The 18,736-nt window shown below is 37.7% G+C and overlaps 1 protein-coding gene across 3 annotated transcripts in view; it reads left to right on the plus strand.

Annotated features, from left to right (window-relative positions):
• Window positions 1–18,736, plus strand: part of LOC122790141 (vascular endothelial growth factor receptor kdr-like) — a 674,216-nt gene that overhangs the window by 323,794 nt on the left and 331,686 nt on the right. For all 3 annotated transcript variants that reach the window (XM_044057728.1, XM_044057729.1, XM_044057730.1), the window contains exon 7: window positions 1,063–1,225. In XM_044057728.1, coding sequence (XP_043913663.1) covers window positions 1,063–1,225 — 163 coding nt within the window. The remainder of the gene's footprint in view (window positions 1–1,062; window positions 1,226–18,736) is intronic.

Below are 18,736 nucleotides of genomic sequence, written 5' to 3' on the forward strand. Positions count from 1 at the left end.
TTACTTATAATCAGTGAATGATTGCAAACAATGCCTATTTAACTTCAGTAATAATAAACAATTTTAATGAAAAAGTCTCCACTAGCTACCTGTTTTGCCACTCCCAGAAAGTAGATCTCATTCATATTTTCTGGAGTTGTAAATGTACTTGCAAACTTTGATGTTCATTGAGAGTTACAGTTGAGAAAATGGGATATGAAAAATTTGCATTACTACATACTACTTCTGATAACCTGAAACAAAAATGACATTCTTATTACCCACTTCTCATTGCTAAAACTATATATCACTCAAAATTAATTGTATAGGAGTCGGTGTTCATGGATGAACTTCAGAGAAATGACAATCAAGCATATTTTAGTGCATAAGCTGATAACCCTAATAAACGTTTCTATTTTCTCCAATACTGGATGGCCCTCCTTGATATTATTTTAAGCTAAGTCAGGCAAATATTAGCACTTTGATTGTGAATTAGACTTTAGGACAATTACCTTTTACATTGATAGTATGATGTGAGATATTAGCTTTATGAGGTAGGAGAGTAGGTCAAATAAGATTACTTTTGTGGTTAATATAAAAGCACTTATTGTACATAGTGTATATAGGTTATCTGATTTGTCTTCCATTCATTTTTGTTACCTTTTGCTATATATTAATGTTATTCTGGCATGTTTTATAAACAAACAATATGTATAGTATTATTATTTCACTTGTAGAAGGCTTTATGCGGACTCAAGATGTAAAAGAAAAACAAAGAAATATTTGAAAAAAACTGTCATTGCTTGTACTTTTTGACTGATTTGAACTTTCATGCTGTTTGCTTTCTTGTAAGCAACTTTGATCTGCATTGAATTTATAGCTAGAAAATGCTTAACTGGGAGCCAAATTTCAGAGCATTTAGACTACATATTGTCCTAATTTCTGCTGTGAGTCTGTTTAAATACATGAAGTAAACTTCAGTTTCATATCACACCAAAAAAAGCTGCCTTCTCATTTTTTTGTTTACTTTTTAATTTAAATGTTTCAGATAATGTTTACATGTTCTTATTTCTGTTGTCACAGCATAATCGATCTGGCACTTTAAATCGTTCTGGACTAAAGGAAGACGGTTTTTACAGTTGCAGCTTTTTTTTATCCAAGGTTACAAAAGACGACTCTGGAATCTATACCTGTTTTGGGGCTAATAAGGATACAATGAATGCTAGCATCAGAGTTAATGTCTTCGGTAATGTTTTATTATGAACTTTATCAAAAATATTGTAGCAATTAAATTATGAAATAAGTAGTCTATGACCAGAATGAGTACTCTTGCTGATGTTAAGAAAAAGAATAGACAAATGGCATTAAAACCCATTGGAAATGTTTGTTTGTACACCTGTTAACCAATAACAAAATCCAAAATCAATCAATAACAGAATTCCCATTTTCCACAGTTATAGTTTCCAGAGCCCAAGAGCTGCATTAGTAATGTTTCACAACCCTTTGACAGAGAAATGGTGAATGAAACATAGGTGTCATGGCAGATGTTTTCAGAACTGGAAGAAATAAGATGTAGGTTTCCATGGGATAAACAAAGAAGAATAGCACTTTTCTAGAGAAAAGTTAGGTAAATGTTACAAGCTGACCTTGATTAATTTTTCTTGTGAAAATGTTCTCCAAGTCCGGTACTGATGTATAAAAATGTGTTATATGCAAACATTCATAACTGAAATGACAAAGCTATCAATAAACACATTTACTTCACTTTTAAGTTGTTCTGTTAAAATTTACACTATGTGAGTGCTACTTTATTAACATGAGGCAGCTTCAAGAGATAGTTAAAATGAATCTTTTTTGTGCCCAGCTCTAGGCTTAGAATGCTTTTGTGGAGCTTTATTTAAATGGCTAATGCCAGTCACAACTACTAAATTAGAAACTTTAATTGTTGTCTGCTGCTGCCCTGCATTCTTCCACAAAATACGTGGACAACAGACTTTGTGATTAATCTATTACATAATGCATGGCATCCAAGGAAACTGACCATATATTCATAAATAACAAACAAGTCCAATAAAATACCAAGGTCCCTAATGACCAGGCTGCATGTCTGCTCTGCCAGTTTGCCAGTCACCATCCATCCGAATGCTTCTTAACTGTACTCCCTCAGCAAACTTGTCATTGTCCACTTGCAGCTTTGAAACCATATCACACTCTTTGTTCTAAATTTTCAGTGACTTCCCAAAAATAGGGGGAATGAAAAGGGGGAAATGTCATGCAGCAACTGTCCAAAAGGCTGTCTTAAAGCAACCTGCTCCCCCCACTTTGCTAGTAATAACAAAGCATCAAATTCTCATAAAGAAACACTTCAACATATGAAGTTAGTTTAAAACCCTTTCCACTAATTTTTTTTTGTAATGACATTATTTTTTTTTCAAGATAAAGAGACATATTAATATTAAATATATCCAAACCTATGTTTGACAAGTGTACACCATCATATGAAGACCAAACTGGATCTACGTCTTAGAATTCCAAATGTTCAGTTACTCAAAAAACCAAGTGGGAAGAAGCAGCATGAACCAGAATGGTTTAAAAGCATCTGTATGATCGCTAATGAAGACTGGCCGACCATACCTCTCAACCTCTTAGAGTAAGAGATCTGGACAAAGCCATTAAAAAGGTGGTACAGATAGGGACAATTTTGAAATATTGATCTTACAAGAAAGTTGATAGAATAACAGGTTTTGCATTAGCATGAACTTTCTGAAGGGTATGAAGTCTAAAACTCAAATATTTGTCATTATTTTCTAACTTCAATCTTTAATGATTTGTCACTGATTTTCCAGAAAGCCACAATTTTATGAAAAATGGACCAAAAATATAAGGCAAAAATCTTGACATTCTGCGAAAATCTCTTTAGTTGAGAGGTGTGTGGCTGACAGCTCCTGCCCAAGATAACCTGGAGATATCACAGGCCATATTCACATCAAACTAGGAAATCTAGGTCATAAACCCACAATGTCTCTCAGGATAGGGAACAACAGTCTTCCCAGCATCATTGCCACCTGAATAGATAACATGTGACAGTCCAATTCATAAAAGACCTGATGTGCTCAATGTACAAGTGAGTGTCCCAATATCAGGACTCTCAGAACACTAGAAACAAGACAAATAAACATGAGAAATAAAATAAAATATGGCAAGCTGCAATAATTACACAGGTAGGCCAAAGAGCGTGCATATAATAACCAAAAGCAGTACTACGTATGCCTGTCAAAATCACTTTTACCAAAGATTTGTCAATGGGGCAGTGAGAATCAGAATGAAAATCCATAATTCCGCCTCACCCTTTTAAAAACCTAGTATGAAATCCTGGTGCTCACATGTCCTTGCAAACATGCTCTTTGAAGTGAAATTATCTCTCACTGTATTAGTAGCTCTGTCATCATTACAGCAGAATGTGAAGTACTATACTAAAAGGTGGGCTGACCACCTCTACTGCCTAACCAGGTTTTTCCAAGAGTGACTAAAACCCATAACACTGACTATATTAGCCCGCTTGGTGTAGGGAATCCAGGAATTCCCCCATAGGGACTCCACTAACCCTCACCAAACAGCCACAAATTGTCTGGAGTGAGTGTGGACAAAGCTGCCACTTCTGGGGCCTACTCCCAAGGTTTGCCAGCAAGCATACAAAAAAAAAAGTGATCTGCCAAATCATTCCAAAAAACCTGGAATATGCTCATCAGTGAAGGACAAGTCTCTATTTGAGCTAAATAGTATAAGCTGTCTCAGTAGGGACTGCACACAGGGGGACTTGAATGATTTTCTGTTCAATATCTGCACTTCTGCCATGTTATCACAGTGAAATATTATTTTCTTGTTCTGTAGTTCACTTTGCCACACCAACAAGGTAGCCAAGGAGCTGAAAATCACTGCCCATTGAACTATGCACCCCCATTCCACACCCTCTTGAAGCATCTACGAACAAGTGCAAAGTCACACAAAACACCCGGTCATCTTGTCAGAATGGCCTGCCATAAAAATCTGCTGAAAATACAGTCCACAGCTGGAGATCTATCTTTACTTTCCCAATACCCATGATGTTCTTAGGTCCATTGCACACCAAGTTAGACAAAGATCTTCTTATAGTTTTGCCTGGCACTACCACCAGGCAAGCAGAAGTAAACAGCCCAGCTAGTTCCATTACCTGACTGACTAACTTCCTTTGCTGATATAAATGTGAACCTTCAAATTTTCCAGCTAATCATAGAACTAAAAGATGATGAGGTGACATTGTTCTCAATAGCAAAGAATGTGATGGTCTTCAAATTGCCCTTAACCTTTAAACTAAAGCACCCCAACTGATAAAGGCTCTGTAAAGAAATGAGGTCCAACAAAGCCTCCTATTTACCTTCTACAACCAAAAAAGTCATCCAAATAGTGTATTGCTTAGTGAAAAGAATCTGCTTCCAGCACTACTAAAATGCTGTAAAAAACTTCTCAAAGGTGTTCGAATACATCCCATTGGCATGGTCATGTCAAAATAGAAAATTATTCAAACTGCATCACCAAAATGTGACAGTCTGTAAGGGAAACACTGATAAACCCAAAAGCTGATTCCACGTCAACTTTTGCTAACTGGGGTCCTTGAAGCAACGAATGGCATTCTCTAAAGAGGAGTAGTAAACTCTGTCAAACTTATTGCTGATGTCATCATTAACTGAAAACCCTCCCAGGTAAGAAAAGTGATGGATTAACCAAAATTCACCTTCTTTCATTTTCAGTATCAAACCTAACAAGGATATTCTAAAGGCTTCCAAGGGGGAGAAGTTTGTCTGCTCAACAGAAGGTTAAGGCTGTGAGCTGTAGTTTCTTGAGCAGGTCATCTAACCAGACAGTGCATGGGTAAACAGAAATTTGGGATAGTCTCCTCAGTGGTCTCCTGGACTGCAAACCTAGTCAATATCTCTAGCCACTACAAATTGAGGGATTACCACATTCCATCACAGAGTCCTCAATTTCTACAGGCCCTTTAACTCTATACAACTACACTTTTCACACCTTCATAAGATTCTTTAGCCTTCAGCTTTTTTAGACATGTAATTTCTTATATATACTCACTTTCTCTCTAACTCCTGTTTCTTTTTCTTTCTATACCATCTCTCTGCTCTACCCCAGCTCCCCTCTCATTTTTCAGTATCCACTCTCCCATTCTCAGCACATCTCTTGCAGCACCCTTAAAACACCTTTTGCACCCCCCTTCTCTATCCTTCCAAACCCAGCTGCACTGACTGTATTTAGAATAACTCTACTCCCCACTATTTTCAGACTTTCACTAGGATTGTTAACTAAGCAGCAAAAGGCAGCTTTTTGCAGAACACATTTAAGATGAGACATGCATTTCAGTAACTTTGTTTTGAACTCAAATAAGATGCTATCCATTACAGACATTAACCACTATTATGTGTTATACAACATATCCTTCTTATACAATGCATGTTGGTATACGATTTATCCTCATATGCCATGTATAATTATAAATGACAAAGTTTTTACTTGGAGCTTTTTGTATACTTTTATGTCTGAATTATTTTGAAGCTTTTCTTCCTGGGCCTCCACTGAAAATGGGCCTTTGTATACAGTTAGACTTTTCCAATCTATCAATCAATCAATAAATAAATAAATATTTTTGTGAGAAGTGGACCATTCTTAACCAAAATTTTACTGCTGGATGCCTACCACCACAACAGAACCAAACATACCCAGCTATGCATGATGGCAAAGCACACCTATACACATCAAAGGCCCAAACAGGCTTTTTATCTGAAAAGACCCAAATCTTCAGCAATGCACAGAGGGGTCCTTGTCTATGATAACTCTGAATGACATTTTGCTTGTTTACTGATTTCAATTCCTAAATTATTGAACACACCATAAATAAGCAGATCTTCCATTTAAGCAATAGGCCTCCATAATGATTAAAAATGTGGGTGTAGTGGAAGAGCTTGTGCAAATTGTTTCTCAGTAATATAATCTTCTTCTTTCGGCTTTTCACGGTTAGGGGTCGCCATAGTGGATCACCTGTCCGCTCATTGGCAGTGGAGTTTTACGGTGTCGAGTTGCCAGCCCGGCGCCCAACCTTCCATGGAAGGCACACGCATGCACTCACGCCTAGGGCCAACTTAGAGTATCCAATCCACCTACAGCATGTCTTAGGGATGTGGAAGGAAACTGGAGCACCTGGAGGAAACCCACGCAACCCCAGGAAGGACATGCAGACTCCACACAGAAGGCACCCCAGCCAAGGATCAAACCAGAGAGCCTCTTGCTGTTGAGGTGGCAATGCTAACCACTGCACCACTGTGGCTGCCCAAATTGTTTCTCAGTAATAATGGCACTAAAATATGTAAAACCCACCACTCAATTGCCCAGTAATTTTACCTTGTAGTTTGATGAATGACACTTATCCAAAATATGTTAATGCCACTAAGAAATCCTTATGTTCAAGACCTTCAGAATCTACTATACATTGAACACCAGCTTGGTCCAGCAAATCAAAAACCTCCACAAACTCCCATCTCTAAATCTTCTCCTTAATGGAAAAAGAAATATGGGTGATGATAGATGACCCTGGTTGGGAGATAGAAGGGGCCTGCACCAAATCATCAATTTCCTTTCTCATTACCCCAAAAGGAGGAGGAGTGACTCTGTTTGGCTGTTTCTCTGGGGTAAAAGCTGTTGAGGAAACAACATCCCAACCCCTTCTGCTGTACTGAGGTTGCCCTGATGCAAATCTCATGCAGATACAGCAGGCTGAGAACCTCCTTTCTTACCACCATATCAAATAACCTAGATCTCCCTTGACTATTGACTGTATCAATGGTCTCCAGAAAGTCATTTTGCTGATTTTTACCTCTGCCCAAATCATGATGTAATGATTGACCCTAAATACTTAGTGAGGCTAGAATGGGTACAGCTTCTACAGGGAGATCCACCAAATCCTTTCTGTAATTTTTTTCTAGTTCACTGAAGGACATCCTTCCTGCAACACTGTGTTGACTGGACCATGTTGCGATACCATGGGTTGCGTCAGTCTGCTACTCATAATCGTCGTGTGCATAACTCTCAACCTCTTAGAGCAATAAATCTGGACAAAGACAAAACAATGGGGGTACAAAGGGCCAAAAATATGGACACTTTTTAAATATTGCTCTTACAAACTTAGAAAGTTGATAGAATAAAAGATTTTGCATTAGCATGAATTTGTTGAAGGGTATGAAGTCTGAAACTCAAATCTCTGTCGTTATTTTATGACTTCAACACTCAATGATTTACCAAAGATTTGTCAGAAAAAACACAATTTTATAAGAAACAGACCAAAAATATGAAGTGAAAATCTGTACAGTTGAGAAGTATGTGACCTGTGGCCAATATTTTAATAACATAACTAAAGATAAAAAAGCATGTAATCCATTCTGGATCCACCTAAAAAGTGGTGAGATATTACCCTTATCTTTGATCTTCAGTGACAAGCCAGTTACTGTTTATTACTTCGTATACATTATAGAAATATTTACAATTTTTACATTTTATATATCAATCCATCTATAAACAGGTAGATAAAATACATATGAAATATATACCACCAAACAACTATAAACAAATTAATTATTGAGAGACAATGAACTTAAGTTAAACAGCTTAGACCAACCAAAAATAGGCTGTCACTTAGCTATCAGTAACTTCATTATATGCCTCCTTCCTCTTCCTTGTGTTCAGCTGATGATAAACTACACAAAGCAAATAATTAAAGTGAGAAATTACAGATCACTATTTGGAAAGACAAATAAAAAAATAGAAACATACACCATCCCCTTTATCAAACCCAGGAACACACATACACACATACACCCAAGGTAACATTTAAACCACAAGATCACACATTTAAACCACAAGATCACACCAGACCCCTCCTTTTCATTCCTCTTCATCCCCTTTTATTTATTTTCTCATTTTTTTTTAATTTTAAATTAGTAACCAAATCTTTCCTCCTTTTCTCTTCACAGTGTACAGCACTACCTATTATAAAGCAATAAATAGCATGTCAGCATCCACTCATAGAAGTGCCAATGATCTGGGCAAAGTGGAAGTTATTGTCTTAATTATATGTAGAGAAATACTTACAATTTGTCTATGATTTATTTATTTTAAATAAATGTCTTTTTTATTAACTTCACAACTAAGTGGTTAGCCCTAACCCCACCAAAACAACCAGATTCGAGAGGACTAATAAATCCAAATGTAAATTGACGGTAAGGAAAAAAGCTTTGTTTTAAACTAAAGGTTAGCTTGTAAATTCTGTTCTTGATGTAGAGAGATGCTTAATGACATTTTCAGTGGTTAGCCTTTTAGTACATCTCACTCTCAACTAACTAGGATACCCAGACTGACACAGAGGAACATAATGAAGCACATTTGAGAAACAGTGTTTGTTAAGTATAGTTGTGTAAAAAAATCTTACCATAACAGTAAATGCACTTGCCTTCACTGTTGCAGTATGTATAAGAGAAGGGATCTCCTGCAAAGGATAGCCAAACATCCAGCCAGTAAACCAAAGCCTTTAATTCTTACTGGCTTTGTATGTCAGACATATGCTGCCTGTGTCAGTGTAGGGCATATGAAGGCGACATAGGGATTCTTTATACTCAGAACTGAAATACCCCAGGAGAAAGGAATATGTGTACTTCCATGGAAAAGGGGATGCCTAGGGAAAAGGACAAAGACACCTCAACCATGCAGATGTTCCTAACAGAAAAAAGGAATAAAATAGAGCAAGAAGGGGGAGGGAGTGAATAATGCGACAGCGAAGAGAAGGACATCCACTGTCATAGTAAGATTTTACACAACTGTGCTATGTCCTTCCATATAACTGCTGCAGTATTCAAAGCAGGTGGGAGAGTACAAAAAAAAGCTACTATAAGGAATGGGAGGAAAAAGGCAAGGAAGAACTGTCTACAAACCCATGAAGAATAGCCTTGGCAAAACCTGACCTGGCTCTGGAAACAGCATCCAAATTGTCATTTTAGTGAATGTGTGCACAGAAGACCAAGTAACAGGTTCAAGGAGGGAACTGTTGTCCAAACCCTTAAAGAAAACCCTGGAGGAAGCCACTACCCTAGTAGAATGGGCCAGAACAGAGAGCTGTTTGCCATGAAAGGAATATCAAAAGGAAATGGCTTTTGAACTCCAGGAGTAGATGTTTGCTTAGAAACAGCCAAACCCAATGTCCTGGCAGGAAAAGAAACAAAAAGTTGCTCAGATTTATGTACAGCCTTTGTCTTGTCTAGATAATAGCTGAACTGTCTATAAAAATCCAAGATGTATAAAACCATCTCACTAGCAGATTGTGGGGAACAAAAAAAGGAAGGAAGTTGGATAGGCTGATTAAGGGACAATGCATTGACCACCTTGGGCATAAAATAATTCATATGCAAAGACACCCTGTCTCTATGAAAAATCTAAAAAGAAGAAATAGTCATCAAGGCTTGAAGTTCAGACACTATCTTGGTGAAAGTGAGAGCAGCCAATAAACAGTCTTCTAAATGTGGTGTTGCAGAAAAGAAGCAGCAGGAGGCTCAAAAGGAGCCCAAGTAAATTTTTCAAGAACGAAGTTAAAGTCCCATGAAGGAGGTATGGACTTTTTTTGATGCTTGAAATGGAGGTCACCTTTCAGGAATTGTTTAACATGAAAACAAGAGCTTAATGGTGGAGTCAAAGTCAGACAAGCAGAGATTGCCAACAAGTGAGCTTTAACAGAGGAATACGGCAAGCCAGCATGAAGCAGTTCACACAAGTAAGAGCGAATGAAAAGGACCCCCACTGACAGGGATCCTAGTAAAGGAAATCTCTTCCATTTGGATATATATGATTTTCTGGTATTAGTTTTCCTGACCTCCTGTAGGACATTAAGCACATCCTCAGAAAAATGATGTCAAACAGTGATTAAAACCCTGTCAATGGAAGAGTGCACAGATGAGTGGGAAGAAGAAACCCCTTGTTTTGTTTGAGAAGATCCATCCTATAAGGTAACTTGTGATGACTGTCACTGGCCAGTTGAAAATGGAGGGGAAACCAGTGCTGTCTGGGCCAAAAGGGAGTCACCAACAAGATTTTTGGAGCGTTCTGTTTGATCTTGTGCAGGACTCTGGGAAGAACCAGAAAAGGGGGGAAAAAATAAAGGAACATCCCCTTCCATGTAAAAGACATGGCACCCACCCTCCAAACCAGAAGACTTGGGTTCTGGAACAGAAGTGAGAAAGCTGTCTGTTTAGAGGGGAGGCAAAAAGATCCATTTGAGGAACATCCCACCCATGAACTATGTTCAGAAATACCTTTCTGTGAAACTCACATTCATTAGGGTGTGCCCTGGACCTGGTCAGAGAGTCTGCCACCAGGTTTTATTTTGAAGGAATGAAAACTGCTTGCAGAGAAAGCCGCAGTTGAAGGGCTAGTCTGTAAAGAAGAATGTTGTGCCCCCCTGCTTGCTGATGTACCGCATGACTGTAGTGTTGTCTGTATAGACCCTCAACGTGCCTGGGAATGAAAGTCCTGAAGATCAGGAATAAGTGCCTACATTTAGTTGATGTTGATGTGATCCCATTGCTGGTGAAGAGACCAAAGATCCTGAATCCTCATAATACCTGAAGCAGCCCCTGCCCCTCACCCCTAATCTGAAGCATTCATAAAGAGCTCCCGAGATGGAGTAGGAAGCCAGAAAGGAACACCTGGATTGAGAAATATGTGTTGAATCCACCACTGAAGCTCGAGTTTCAGACAAGTAAGGGAATTGAAAACTTCACTTGGTGGTAATGCTGAAGCCACACTGACCACAGGTGCCACTGAAACTCTCTCATGTAAAATTTGGCAAAAGTGACCATGTGGGATGGTCAAAGCCATGAACCAAAGGACCATCAAAAATTCTCTTCAGGCATGAGAGAGGTATGAGAGAGAAAGGAATCAAGGACTGGAAGCAAGTTTTTAGAGGCAGTACCTTGGAAGCAGACAGAGATGCCAGCATTGAAACAGCTTGAATCCTGCATCCAAGAAAAATGTGACCCTCAATGGGGATTGGCAGACTTCTGCAGATTGATGACGATATCCAGAATGTGCAACAGAAGCCTAGTAAAGGTGCAGTTAATCCAGATAAGGAAATATGTGTACTCCTTGACACCTGCAGAAAGCTATGACTTGAGTCAGGCACTTGGTGAATACTCTTGGCACTGGGGAAAGACCAAAGGGCAAAGCAGAAAACTGAAAATGAGAGAAACAACATAAACACACCCTGAAGGAAGGTTTGAGGAAGCAAAAGGAATGGAATCTGGAAGGAGAGCATTCTGAAGGTTGATACATTGAAGAAAGTATTCAAAAAAGAAAGGTCTAGTACAGGCCCTCCAGGAACCCTCCTTTCTGGGAACCAGAAACATCCTGGAATAAACTTTGTGCCCCTAAAGGCCTCTGAGAAAGGTTAAATCATGCCCTGATCTAATAAACCTTGCAACACCCCTGAAAAATTAGTAATGTGATCTAAAAGGGGTTGGAGAATGCCCAAAAGGGGGTAAAGAGGCTTCCAGACTGTGAAGTAGCCTTGACAGATAACTGAAAGGACCCAAGAGTCTGAAGTTATCTGTTGCTTTGTCAGGAAAAAAACATTTAGGGACGTTCTTACCTTCGGAGGGCGGACAAGGCTGCCTATGGAAAAAGGTAGTTTTAGTAGAATAATTCCACTGAAATTTAAGAATGGGACAGAGAAAAATTTGTTTAAGGTCGTTTGTGATCATGCCTTGGTCCTCGAAGATCTTAAATAAATCCACCACTGGAGTACCAATGCGATTCTCATTATCTAGGGGAGCATCAAGAAGCTTAGTGTTAACGTCATCAGGTAAAGCTTGAAGATGAGTCTTAAATAAATCCACCACTGGAGTACCAATGTGATTCTCATTATCTAGGGGATCATCAAGAAGCTTAGTGTTAATGTCATCAGGCAAAGCTTGAAGATGAGTCTTAAATAAATCCACCACTGGAGTACCAATGCGATTCTCATTATCTAGGGGAGCATCAAGAAGCTTAGTGTTAACGTCATCAGGCAAAGCTTGAAGATGAGTCTTAAATAAATCCACCACTGGAGTACCAATGTGATTCTCATTATCTAGGGGAGCATCAAGAAGCTTAGTGTTAATGTCATCAGGCAAAGCTTGAAGATGAGGGCAGAAATATCACCTCATGACAGACCCTGAAGCAGCAGCTCTAGAGGAGACCTCAGAGCATTGTAACTACACTTAATGGAGTGACAAGCCTCCTGAGATACTGATCTCACCAAAGAAAGAACAATGGACTCAGCCTCAGAATTAGGCAGATCAAACAAAGTCCCTCCCATCTGAGATAAAAGGGATAAATTATACCCGGTCATATGAGGTTGATACTTAATGACATTGAAATGCCAGGGCAGCAGATGTGTAGACCTTCTTTCCCAGCCTCAACACAGCTTGACTATCCTTGTCTCATAGAGGTAGCTTAGAGGATGGGAGAAGCTGAACAGCAGAGACAGAAATCACAGCAGGGTCAGAAGCAGGACACTTGTAAAGAAACTTGAAATCAATCCTTTGTCGTGTAGTACTATTTTTTGAGTTTTTGTATCAGAGATCACAAAGGAAGTGAGAATAGTATCACTTTTTTTTTGTAGATGGATGGGCTAGTATGAGACAGTGGGGCAAGCTTAAAAAGGATTCTGAAAAGGTTAAAAAATGTGATTTAATGTATTAAAATACAACACAATTAATGTGGGGTTCAGTATTCCAAAAATGTGTTAAAAGATGAGTGGACTTATTGTGAAAGGAGTAAAAAGAATGAAAAAAATGACAGTCCTATAGTGGGCAACCTCTGCTTCATCACCAAGATGAGAATAATGACAGATGGCCACTCAGTATAACTTCTCAATCATCTCCTCACATGCCCTGTCTCACACCTTGGATACTACATTGTAAACATGGCAACAGCTTCTCATCTGATGGAATAGGCTTATAAACATGTTGTCAACTTTTATATTACTGACAGAAAACACTGATTTGGGTTAATCCTTAGAAAATGCTAACTAGCAAAACTATGAAGCAACATTCAGACTCATCTAATATGCAGATCCCCATTCTTATTCAGACCTATGATGTGAAAATATAATGCAATTTCACATTTGGGAGAATTTACATCTCAGAACATCAGGAGAATCAACAAAATCTACCTCCAAGCATTTATTTTGGCACCAGTAAATAAACTTTTGGTTTTACTAACTAGGACTGCCTAATAATACAGTTTCTAGCAGCTTGTCGGAGCTTTATTCTGCCTTCAAACCCAGCTCCATATGTGGGATTAAAACATTAGCAATCATGCCAGCATAGACTGTAAAGTGCAAAGCATAGAATTTTATCCTCTTGATGAACTTAGTTTATTCCTGAGAAACAAATGTAGAAAGTGACGTAGTGCTGGGCATGTTGGATGGCACAGTGGTGCAGCGGTTGTGTTGTCACCTCACAGCAAGAAGTTCTCCAGTTCGATTCTCATCTGAGGTGACTTTTTTGTGGAGTCTGTATGTCCTCCCTGCATCTGTGTGTGTTTCCTCTGGGTGCTCCGATTTCCTCCCACGTTGCAAAGACATGCGCCTAGGTGTTTTTCCCCAGGCCTCCACTGAAAATTGGCTTTGTTCCAAGTCAGACTTTCCCAGTAAACAAATGTGAAAATAAATAAATATTAATCCTTTTGAGAACTAAGACAGAAAAAAAGCTGAGGTTCTGCTGGGCACCTTGCAGCAGTAAGAAGCAAATGAGCCTTTTATTTCTCACTCTTGCCTTCTGCATTATCCTTGGAATAAAAGGGAATTAGACGAAGAATAAAGAAGATGTGAACATGACTTCAATAAAGGAATTAGAGCTCTTCCTTAAATTTTATTCGGTTGAACCTTTTTCTTAGTGTAAACAGGTACCTCTTATGAAGTCTAAAACCAATATTTTATGGTCTGCAACTGCCATACTGCATAAAGTGTCTGTCAAAACATTCTGCTTAAGTGGCCCATCTATCGCTACTAACTTTAAGCACAAAGATGTAAATGCTCCCAGAATGCCACATCCACTGTGTACAGCTGATAAGAATGTATTATTCCTTGGTTGTTTAGACAGCATATCACTGTAGTACTGCCTGAAAATATGTAGAGAAACCCAGCTCTTACAGCAAACAAGAAAGCTATAATCATTTGTAACATTGCTAACAATTCCTTTATGTTTAAGTCAAGGCTGGAATGTGCTATGAATCAATGTTTCCTGCACAGACATATAACTTAAAGCATAGAAATCCCCATCCCATGTCTGATGAAATTGCCATAAGTACATAACCAGGGTTAAAGGTAAGCGTTTTCAGTTCTATAATATATTTTGATCTAATTTTAGATTTCAGCTTTGGTTATAACAACTAAGGCTTCCCTAATACTTCATATTTCACAGAAAAATGGAGCTGCCTAACTCATTTCTGTTACTTTAAAATGGTGAACTAATCTAAAAGTTAAATTTTGACAAAGTTGTAAATGGTTAAGTAACAATGAACCTATGAACAAAGATTTCAGAAAGCACTAGTAGTAGGAATTTAATAACGTAAACTAATGGATTCAAATAATACTTTTTAACTATCAAAAATAGACTTTTAGCAAATTCTGTCTCATCTTAGTATCCACAAAACATTTCACTGTAAGCTTATAGAATCAACTATTTTCCTGCATATTTCCATTAAAATAAATTATGTTGTCTTGATAAATTTCATGTACTTTGCTTATGCCACTAAAGTTTCTTAGAAGTAACCATTTGAAATATGGGGTCCCACTAGAGCGAGTCGCATAATTCTGAGACTAAATGGCTGAAAGATTGCACTTGCATATGAGCAAGTCTCAGATGTCATTTCTTGAAATATTCTCTTTTCTCGGAGGAATGATGATCTTGTAAGTGGTATGTATAAGTTTGGCGGTGTGGGGGGGTTTGACCCCCCCCCCCCGCAAAAACAAGTTTTAAGGAAAAGAAGGATTTTTGAGATTCGTTCTTCTTGGGTTTTTGATCATTTTCAGCTTTTAAGCACTCAGCATTTTGAGTGCTGACATTTCAATAGGGAACCTTAGAAAATATTTTGGGACTATAAATCTTGTGCCATGTGTATAGTGTAGGATAAATGTGTACAGATATTTGGAAATAAATAGAAAGCAGAGGCAAGAAAAGTACAAAATCTTATTTTTTCAGAAGAATTACTACACTGGCATTGACAGTCATCTGTCAAATTTCCAGATGTATGTGCAGTCTTAGACAACTGTAAATCCAGTATACCTTTGGAACTGGTTTCTGTCTGCCTCTGTAGGTGCAGAGCCAATGGCTAACAGAGAGATCATTCCCTCTCCACAGCAGGGGTGCCAGTTAAAAGCCAAACCATTTCCACCCTTATCCAGCTGTTTGTACCCAGGCCACTAAATTAACTTGGGTCATCTGGATTATAGTCAGTTTGTTTTTATTAAATTTATTGGTTTTTGTTTTATACGGTCTCGTGGTGGTCTCTTACTCGTATATTATTTTGCTAGATATACACGTTTTTTCGTTTTATAAGTGGACCTTTGGATAACAGTGGTGCTTATTTAACCTTATCTGTACCACAGAGCTGAGTGTTCCTGGACAGAGTTCTGATTACTAGAAAGGACTATGCTGGTGTTGCTCCAGCATTTCCTGCAACCTGATATTGTGTGTGTAAGGAACTCATATGCTGCTATCAATGCAGCAAACTTCCACACTCTTCTTGTCACTCAAAGCTTCAATTGCTGCATCAGCACCAAAGTAATCATCTCCAAATATATCTCAGAGTCTGTGACCATTTGTCTTTTTCTCCAAATATCTTCAGTCAGAACTTCATGAAATATTCATGCTTGTAACATACTGTTGTCCTTTGTGATAACTACATATAACTGTTGCTTTTTATATTTTATCTTTTGAACCCATTTTAATTAGGATAGTGAGGAATCGGATATAAAACAGAAAAATGTGAATAAGGTCAACAAAGGAGGTGCCCTAAAGATCCAAATTTATTAATGAGGACAGTAAAGATATTCACATGCCTCCCAAAACTGGGTTATGAAGCCCTTACAAAAAGTACCAAGGACTCCTCTCCTACCTAGATGTGGCTAAAAAGTTAAGACCTTTGGAGCGTGTTCTTTGTTACCTACACTGGGATCCCCTGAAGGGATTGCATATTTTTTTATTAGCTCAGGGCTTACTGGTCACTGTTTGTCAAGTTCTGATTTGTATATCATAAAAAATAAGGAGAATAGGGCGAGATCCCACCACACACACACACACACACACACACACACACACACACACACACACACACACACACTGCAGGACCATAGGTAGCACCTGTTCCATGATTTACTGATTTATAGCAGATCCAGGGATTGTAATGAAAAATGAACCTAGTAATTTAGCTGTGTTAACCAGACTTGGGCCCACTATAACTACCTCTAAATGAACTGTTGTCTTAATGAATCCTTCCTTTGACTAAGAGACCTATTCAAGTGTGTGTTTTAGCATAATGCTAGAAACCATGATGAAACAGCAATGAATGGTGCTGGTATATTAGTGTACAGAGAACAGCAAGATGCAGATCTTTCTGCTCCCTATGAAGATTCAAGAAAGTTAAAAATTAAAGGAGAAAAATGTCTTAATTTGATTCATCTAGGGAAGAAGGTTTGATATGCTGATACATTTCCCCTTCTTTCTAGATTTTGATAAGGATAATTCCTTTGAGTCTTCGGGGGTCTTTTCAGAAATAACTCCTTTAAGAACATTTTAAATCTTATGTGAGAACTGTTTAATTGCCCATTTGGGAATTGCTCTTCACCGGATAAGGATATAGGGAAAAATGATGTGACTACCGGATTAAGAATAAATAGCTCACGCTTTGGAATGGGCAGTACCACTACTTTACTACTCTTTCTTATACATTTCTGGACATTTTGAAACCATGCAGCCAATGCCCAGATTAATAGGCTATAACTTCAACCACTATTTTACTTGCTGTGGAATTAAAAGGTCATTTATTTGGAACTGAAGTCATTGGTTTTTCGGACGTGGTAATACAACTTCAAAAATGTTTGACAAGATATTAAGACTCATTTAAACAGACAGTATTAATGCAATTCATATAGAAATTATTATACTACTATAACCATTGTTGGAAAGCTAAGCCCCTTGTAGCTTTATCTTCTAGCTTCTAGCTTTCTATTTAAATATGCTAAAAACATAAATACCAAGTGCATTAACATGATGGCAAAGATTTATTTAGCCCACATGCTTTCATATCAAAGTTCCAGTTTAGAGCAGGTTCAAGAAAATTTGCAGTCTTGTCCAAGAAAAAATGTTAACTGCTAGACAAAAAAAAAATAGTTGGAGTCTACACCTTAAAATATAATTAGTTTTCAGGAACCTTCCATGGCTTAGAATACAGTCTTACAATACCAGGGCTAGATTACTTGATTATCTGGTGGTACAGGAGACTTCTTATTTGCTTAACTAGCTGATGATATTGTTGCTTTAGAGAAGAGGCAATTAATGGATTTCTTTTAAAGATACATATACCACCTGCTCCTTAGGATTATAAAAAAGTTACAATGTAAATAAAAATATTGAAGAACACCACCTTTTCAGCAGTTTCATCAACAAGCATAATTTAAAGGAAACGTAAAAGCTGGTGCAAAGGACAAAACAGGTAAAACCAGAAATAATTTTGATCAGGTTAGCGCTTTTGCACCCGATACTGGTCATTTTTCAGACTATCACATACAAAACATAAAAAGTTTAAATACCAAAAAATAATTCAAACTAATTAACTCATCAACCATCAATAAAAACAACCAATCAAAAATTACAAAAAGGGGTGCGTGTACTGTACCGTAATACACAAAAAACTTTATCTCATCATCATATATAGAAAGCATTGAATCAAAATATAAAAATAGAATCTAAAACTAGACATTAAAACTAAAAATACACAACTAAGTAAAATGCAATTAACTTAGTGGTTGTTTTTTTAAATATGTCTTAAGAGATACCTTGTCATTTAATTTGGGAGACTTATGAGCATTAAATTTGACAATCCATCTAATCTCATGTTGCTCCATAATATTTCTGAAGTCACAGATACATAAACTTTCAGTCAAACATTTAATGACCATAAACGCAAATGGTTTCACCAAAATGAGTGACATGCTTAGCTAATGCACTTCTGTCTACATCATTCTTACTTATAGCAGCCAAGTGTTCTCTAACTCCCTCACGTAAGGAGCGATTGGTTTTACCAATGTAAAACAAGCAACATTGACCACAAAGAGCTAAGTAAATCACATTACAAGTAGAACAAATAGTGCTAACATTGAATATAAAGTTTTTATTCATAGAGACAAGTCTAAAAGTATTACTAGTATTAAGGACATTGCAAATATTGCATGTCCTACATGGAACCATACCTCTACCCTCATATAAAATGTACTGTCTACTGTCATTACAACATAGAAGCCTTTTTAGATTTTTACTATTTCTAAAATAGAAATGCAGATTCTCCCCCTACTATGTTATGTATCTGCTCAACGGACACCAGCATAAACCAGTTATTTTTAACAATTTGACAA

This window comes from Protopterus annectens, chromosome 15.part0 (genome assembly GCF_019279795.1).
Source record: "Protopterus annectens isolate FY-2018-M chromosome 15.part0, PAN1.0, whole genome shotgun sequence".
In the NCBI taxonomy this organism is placed as follows: Eukaryota; Metazoa; Chordata; order Ceratodontiformes; family Protopteridae; genus Protopterus; species Protopterus annectens.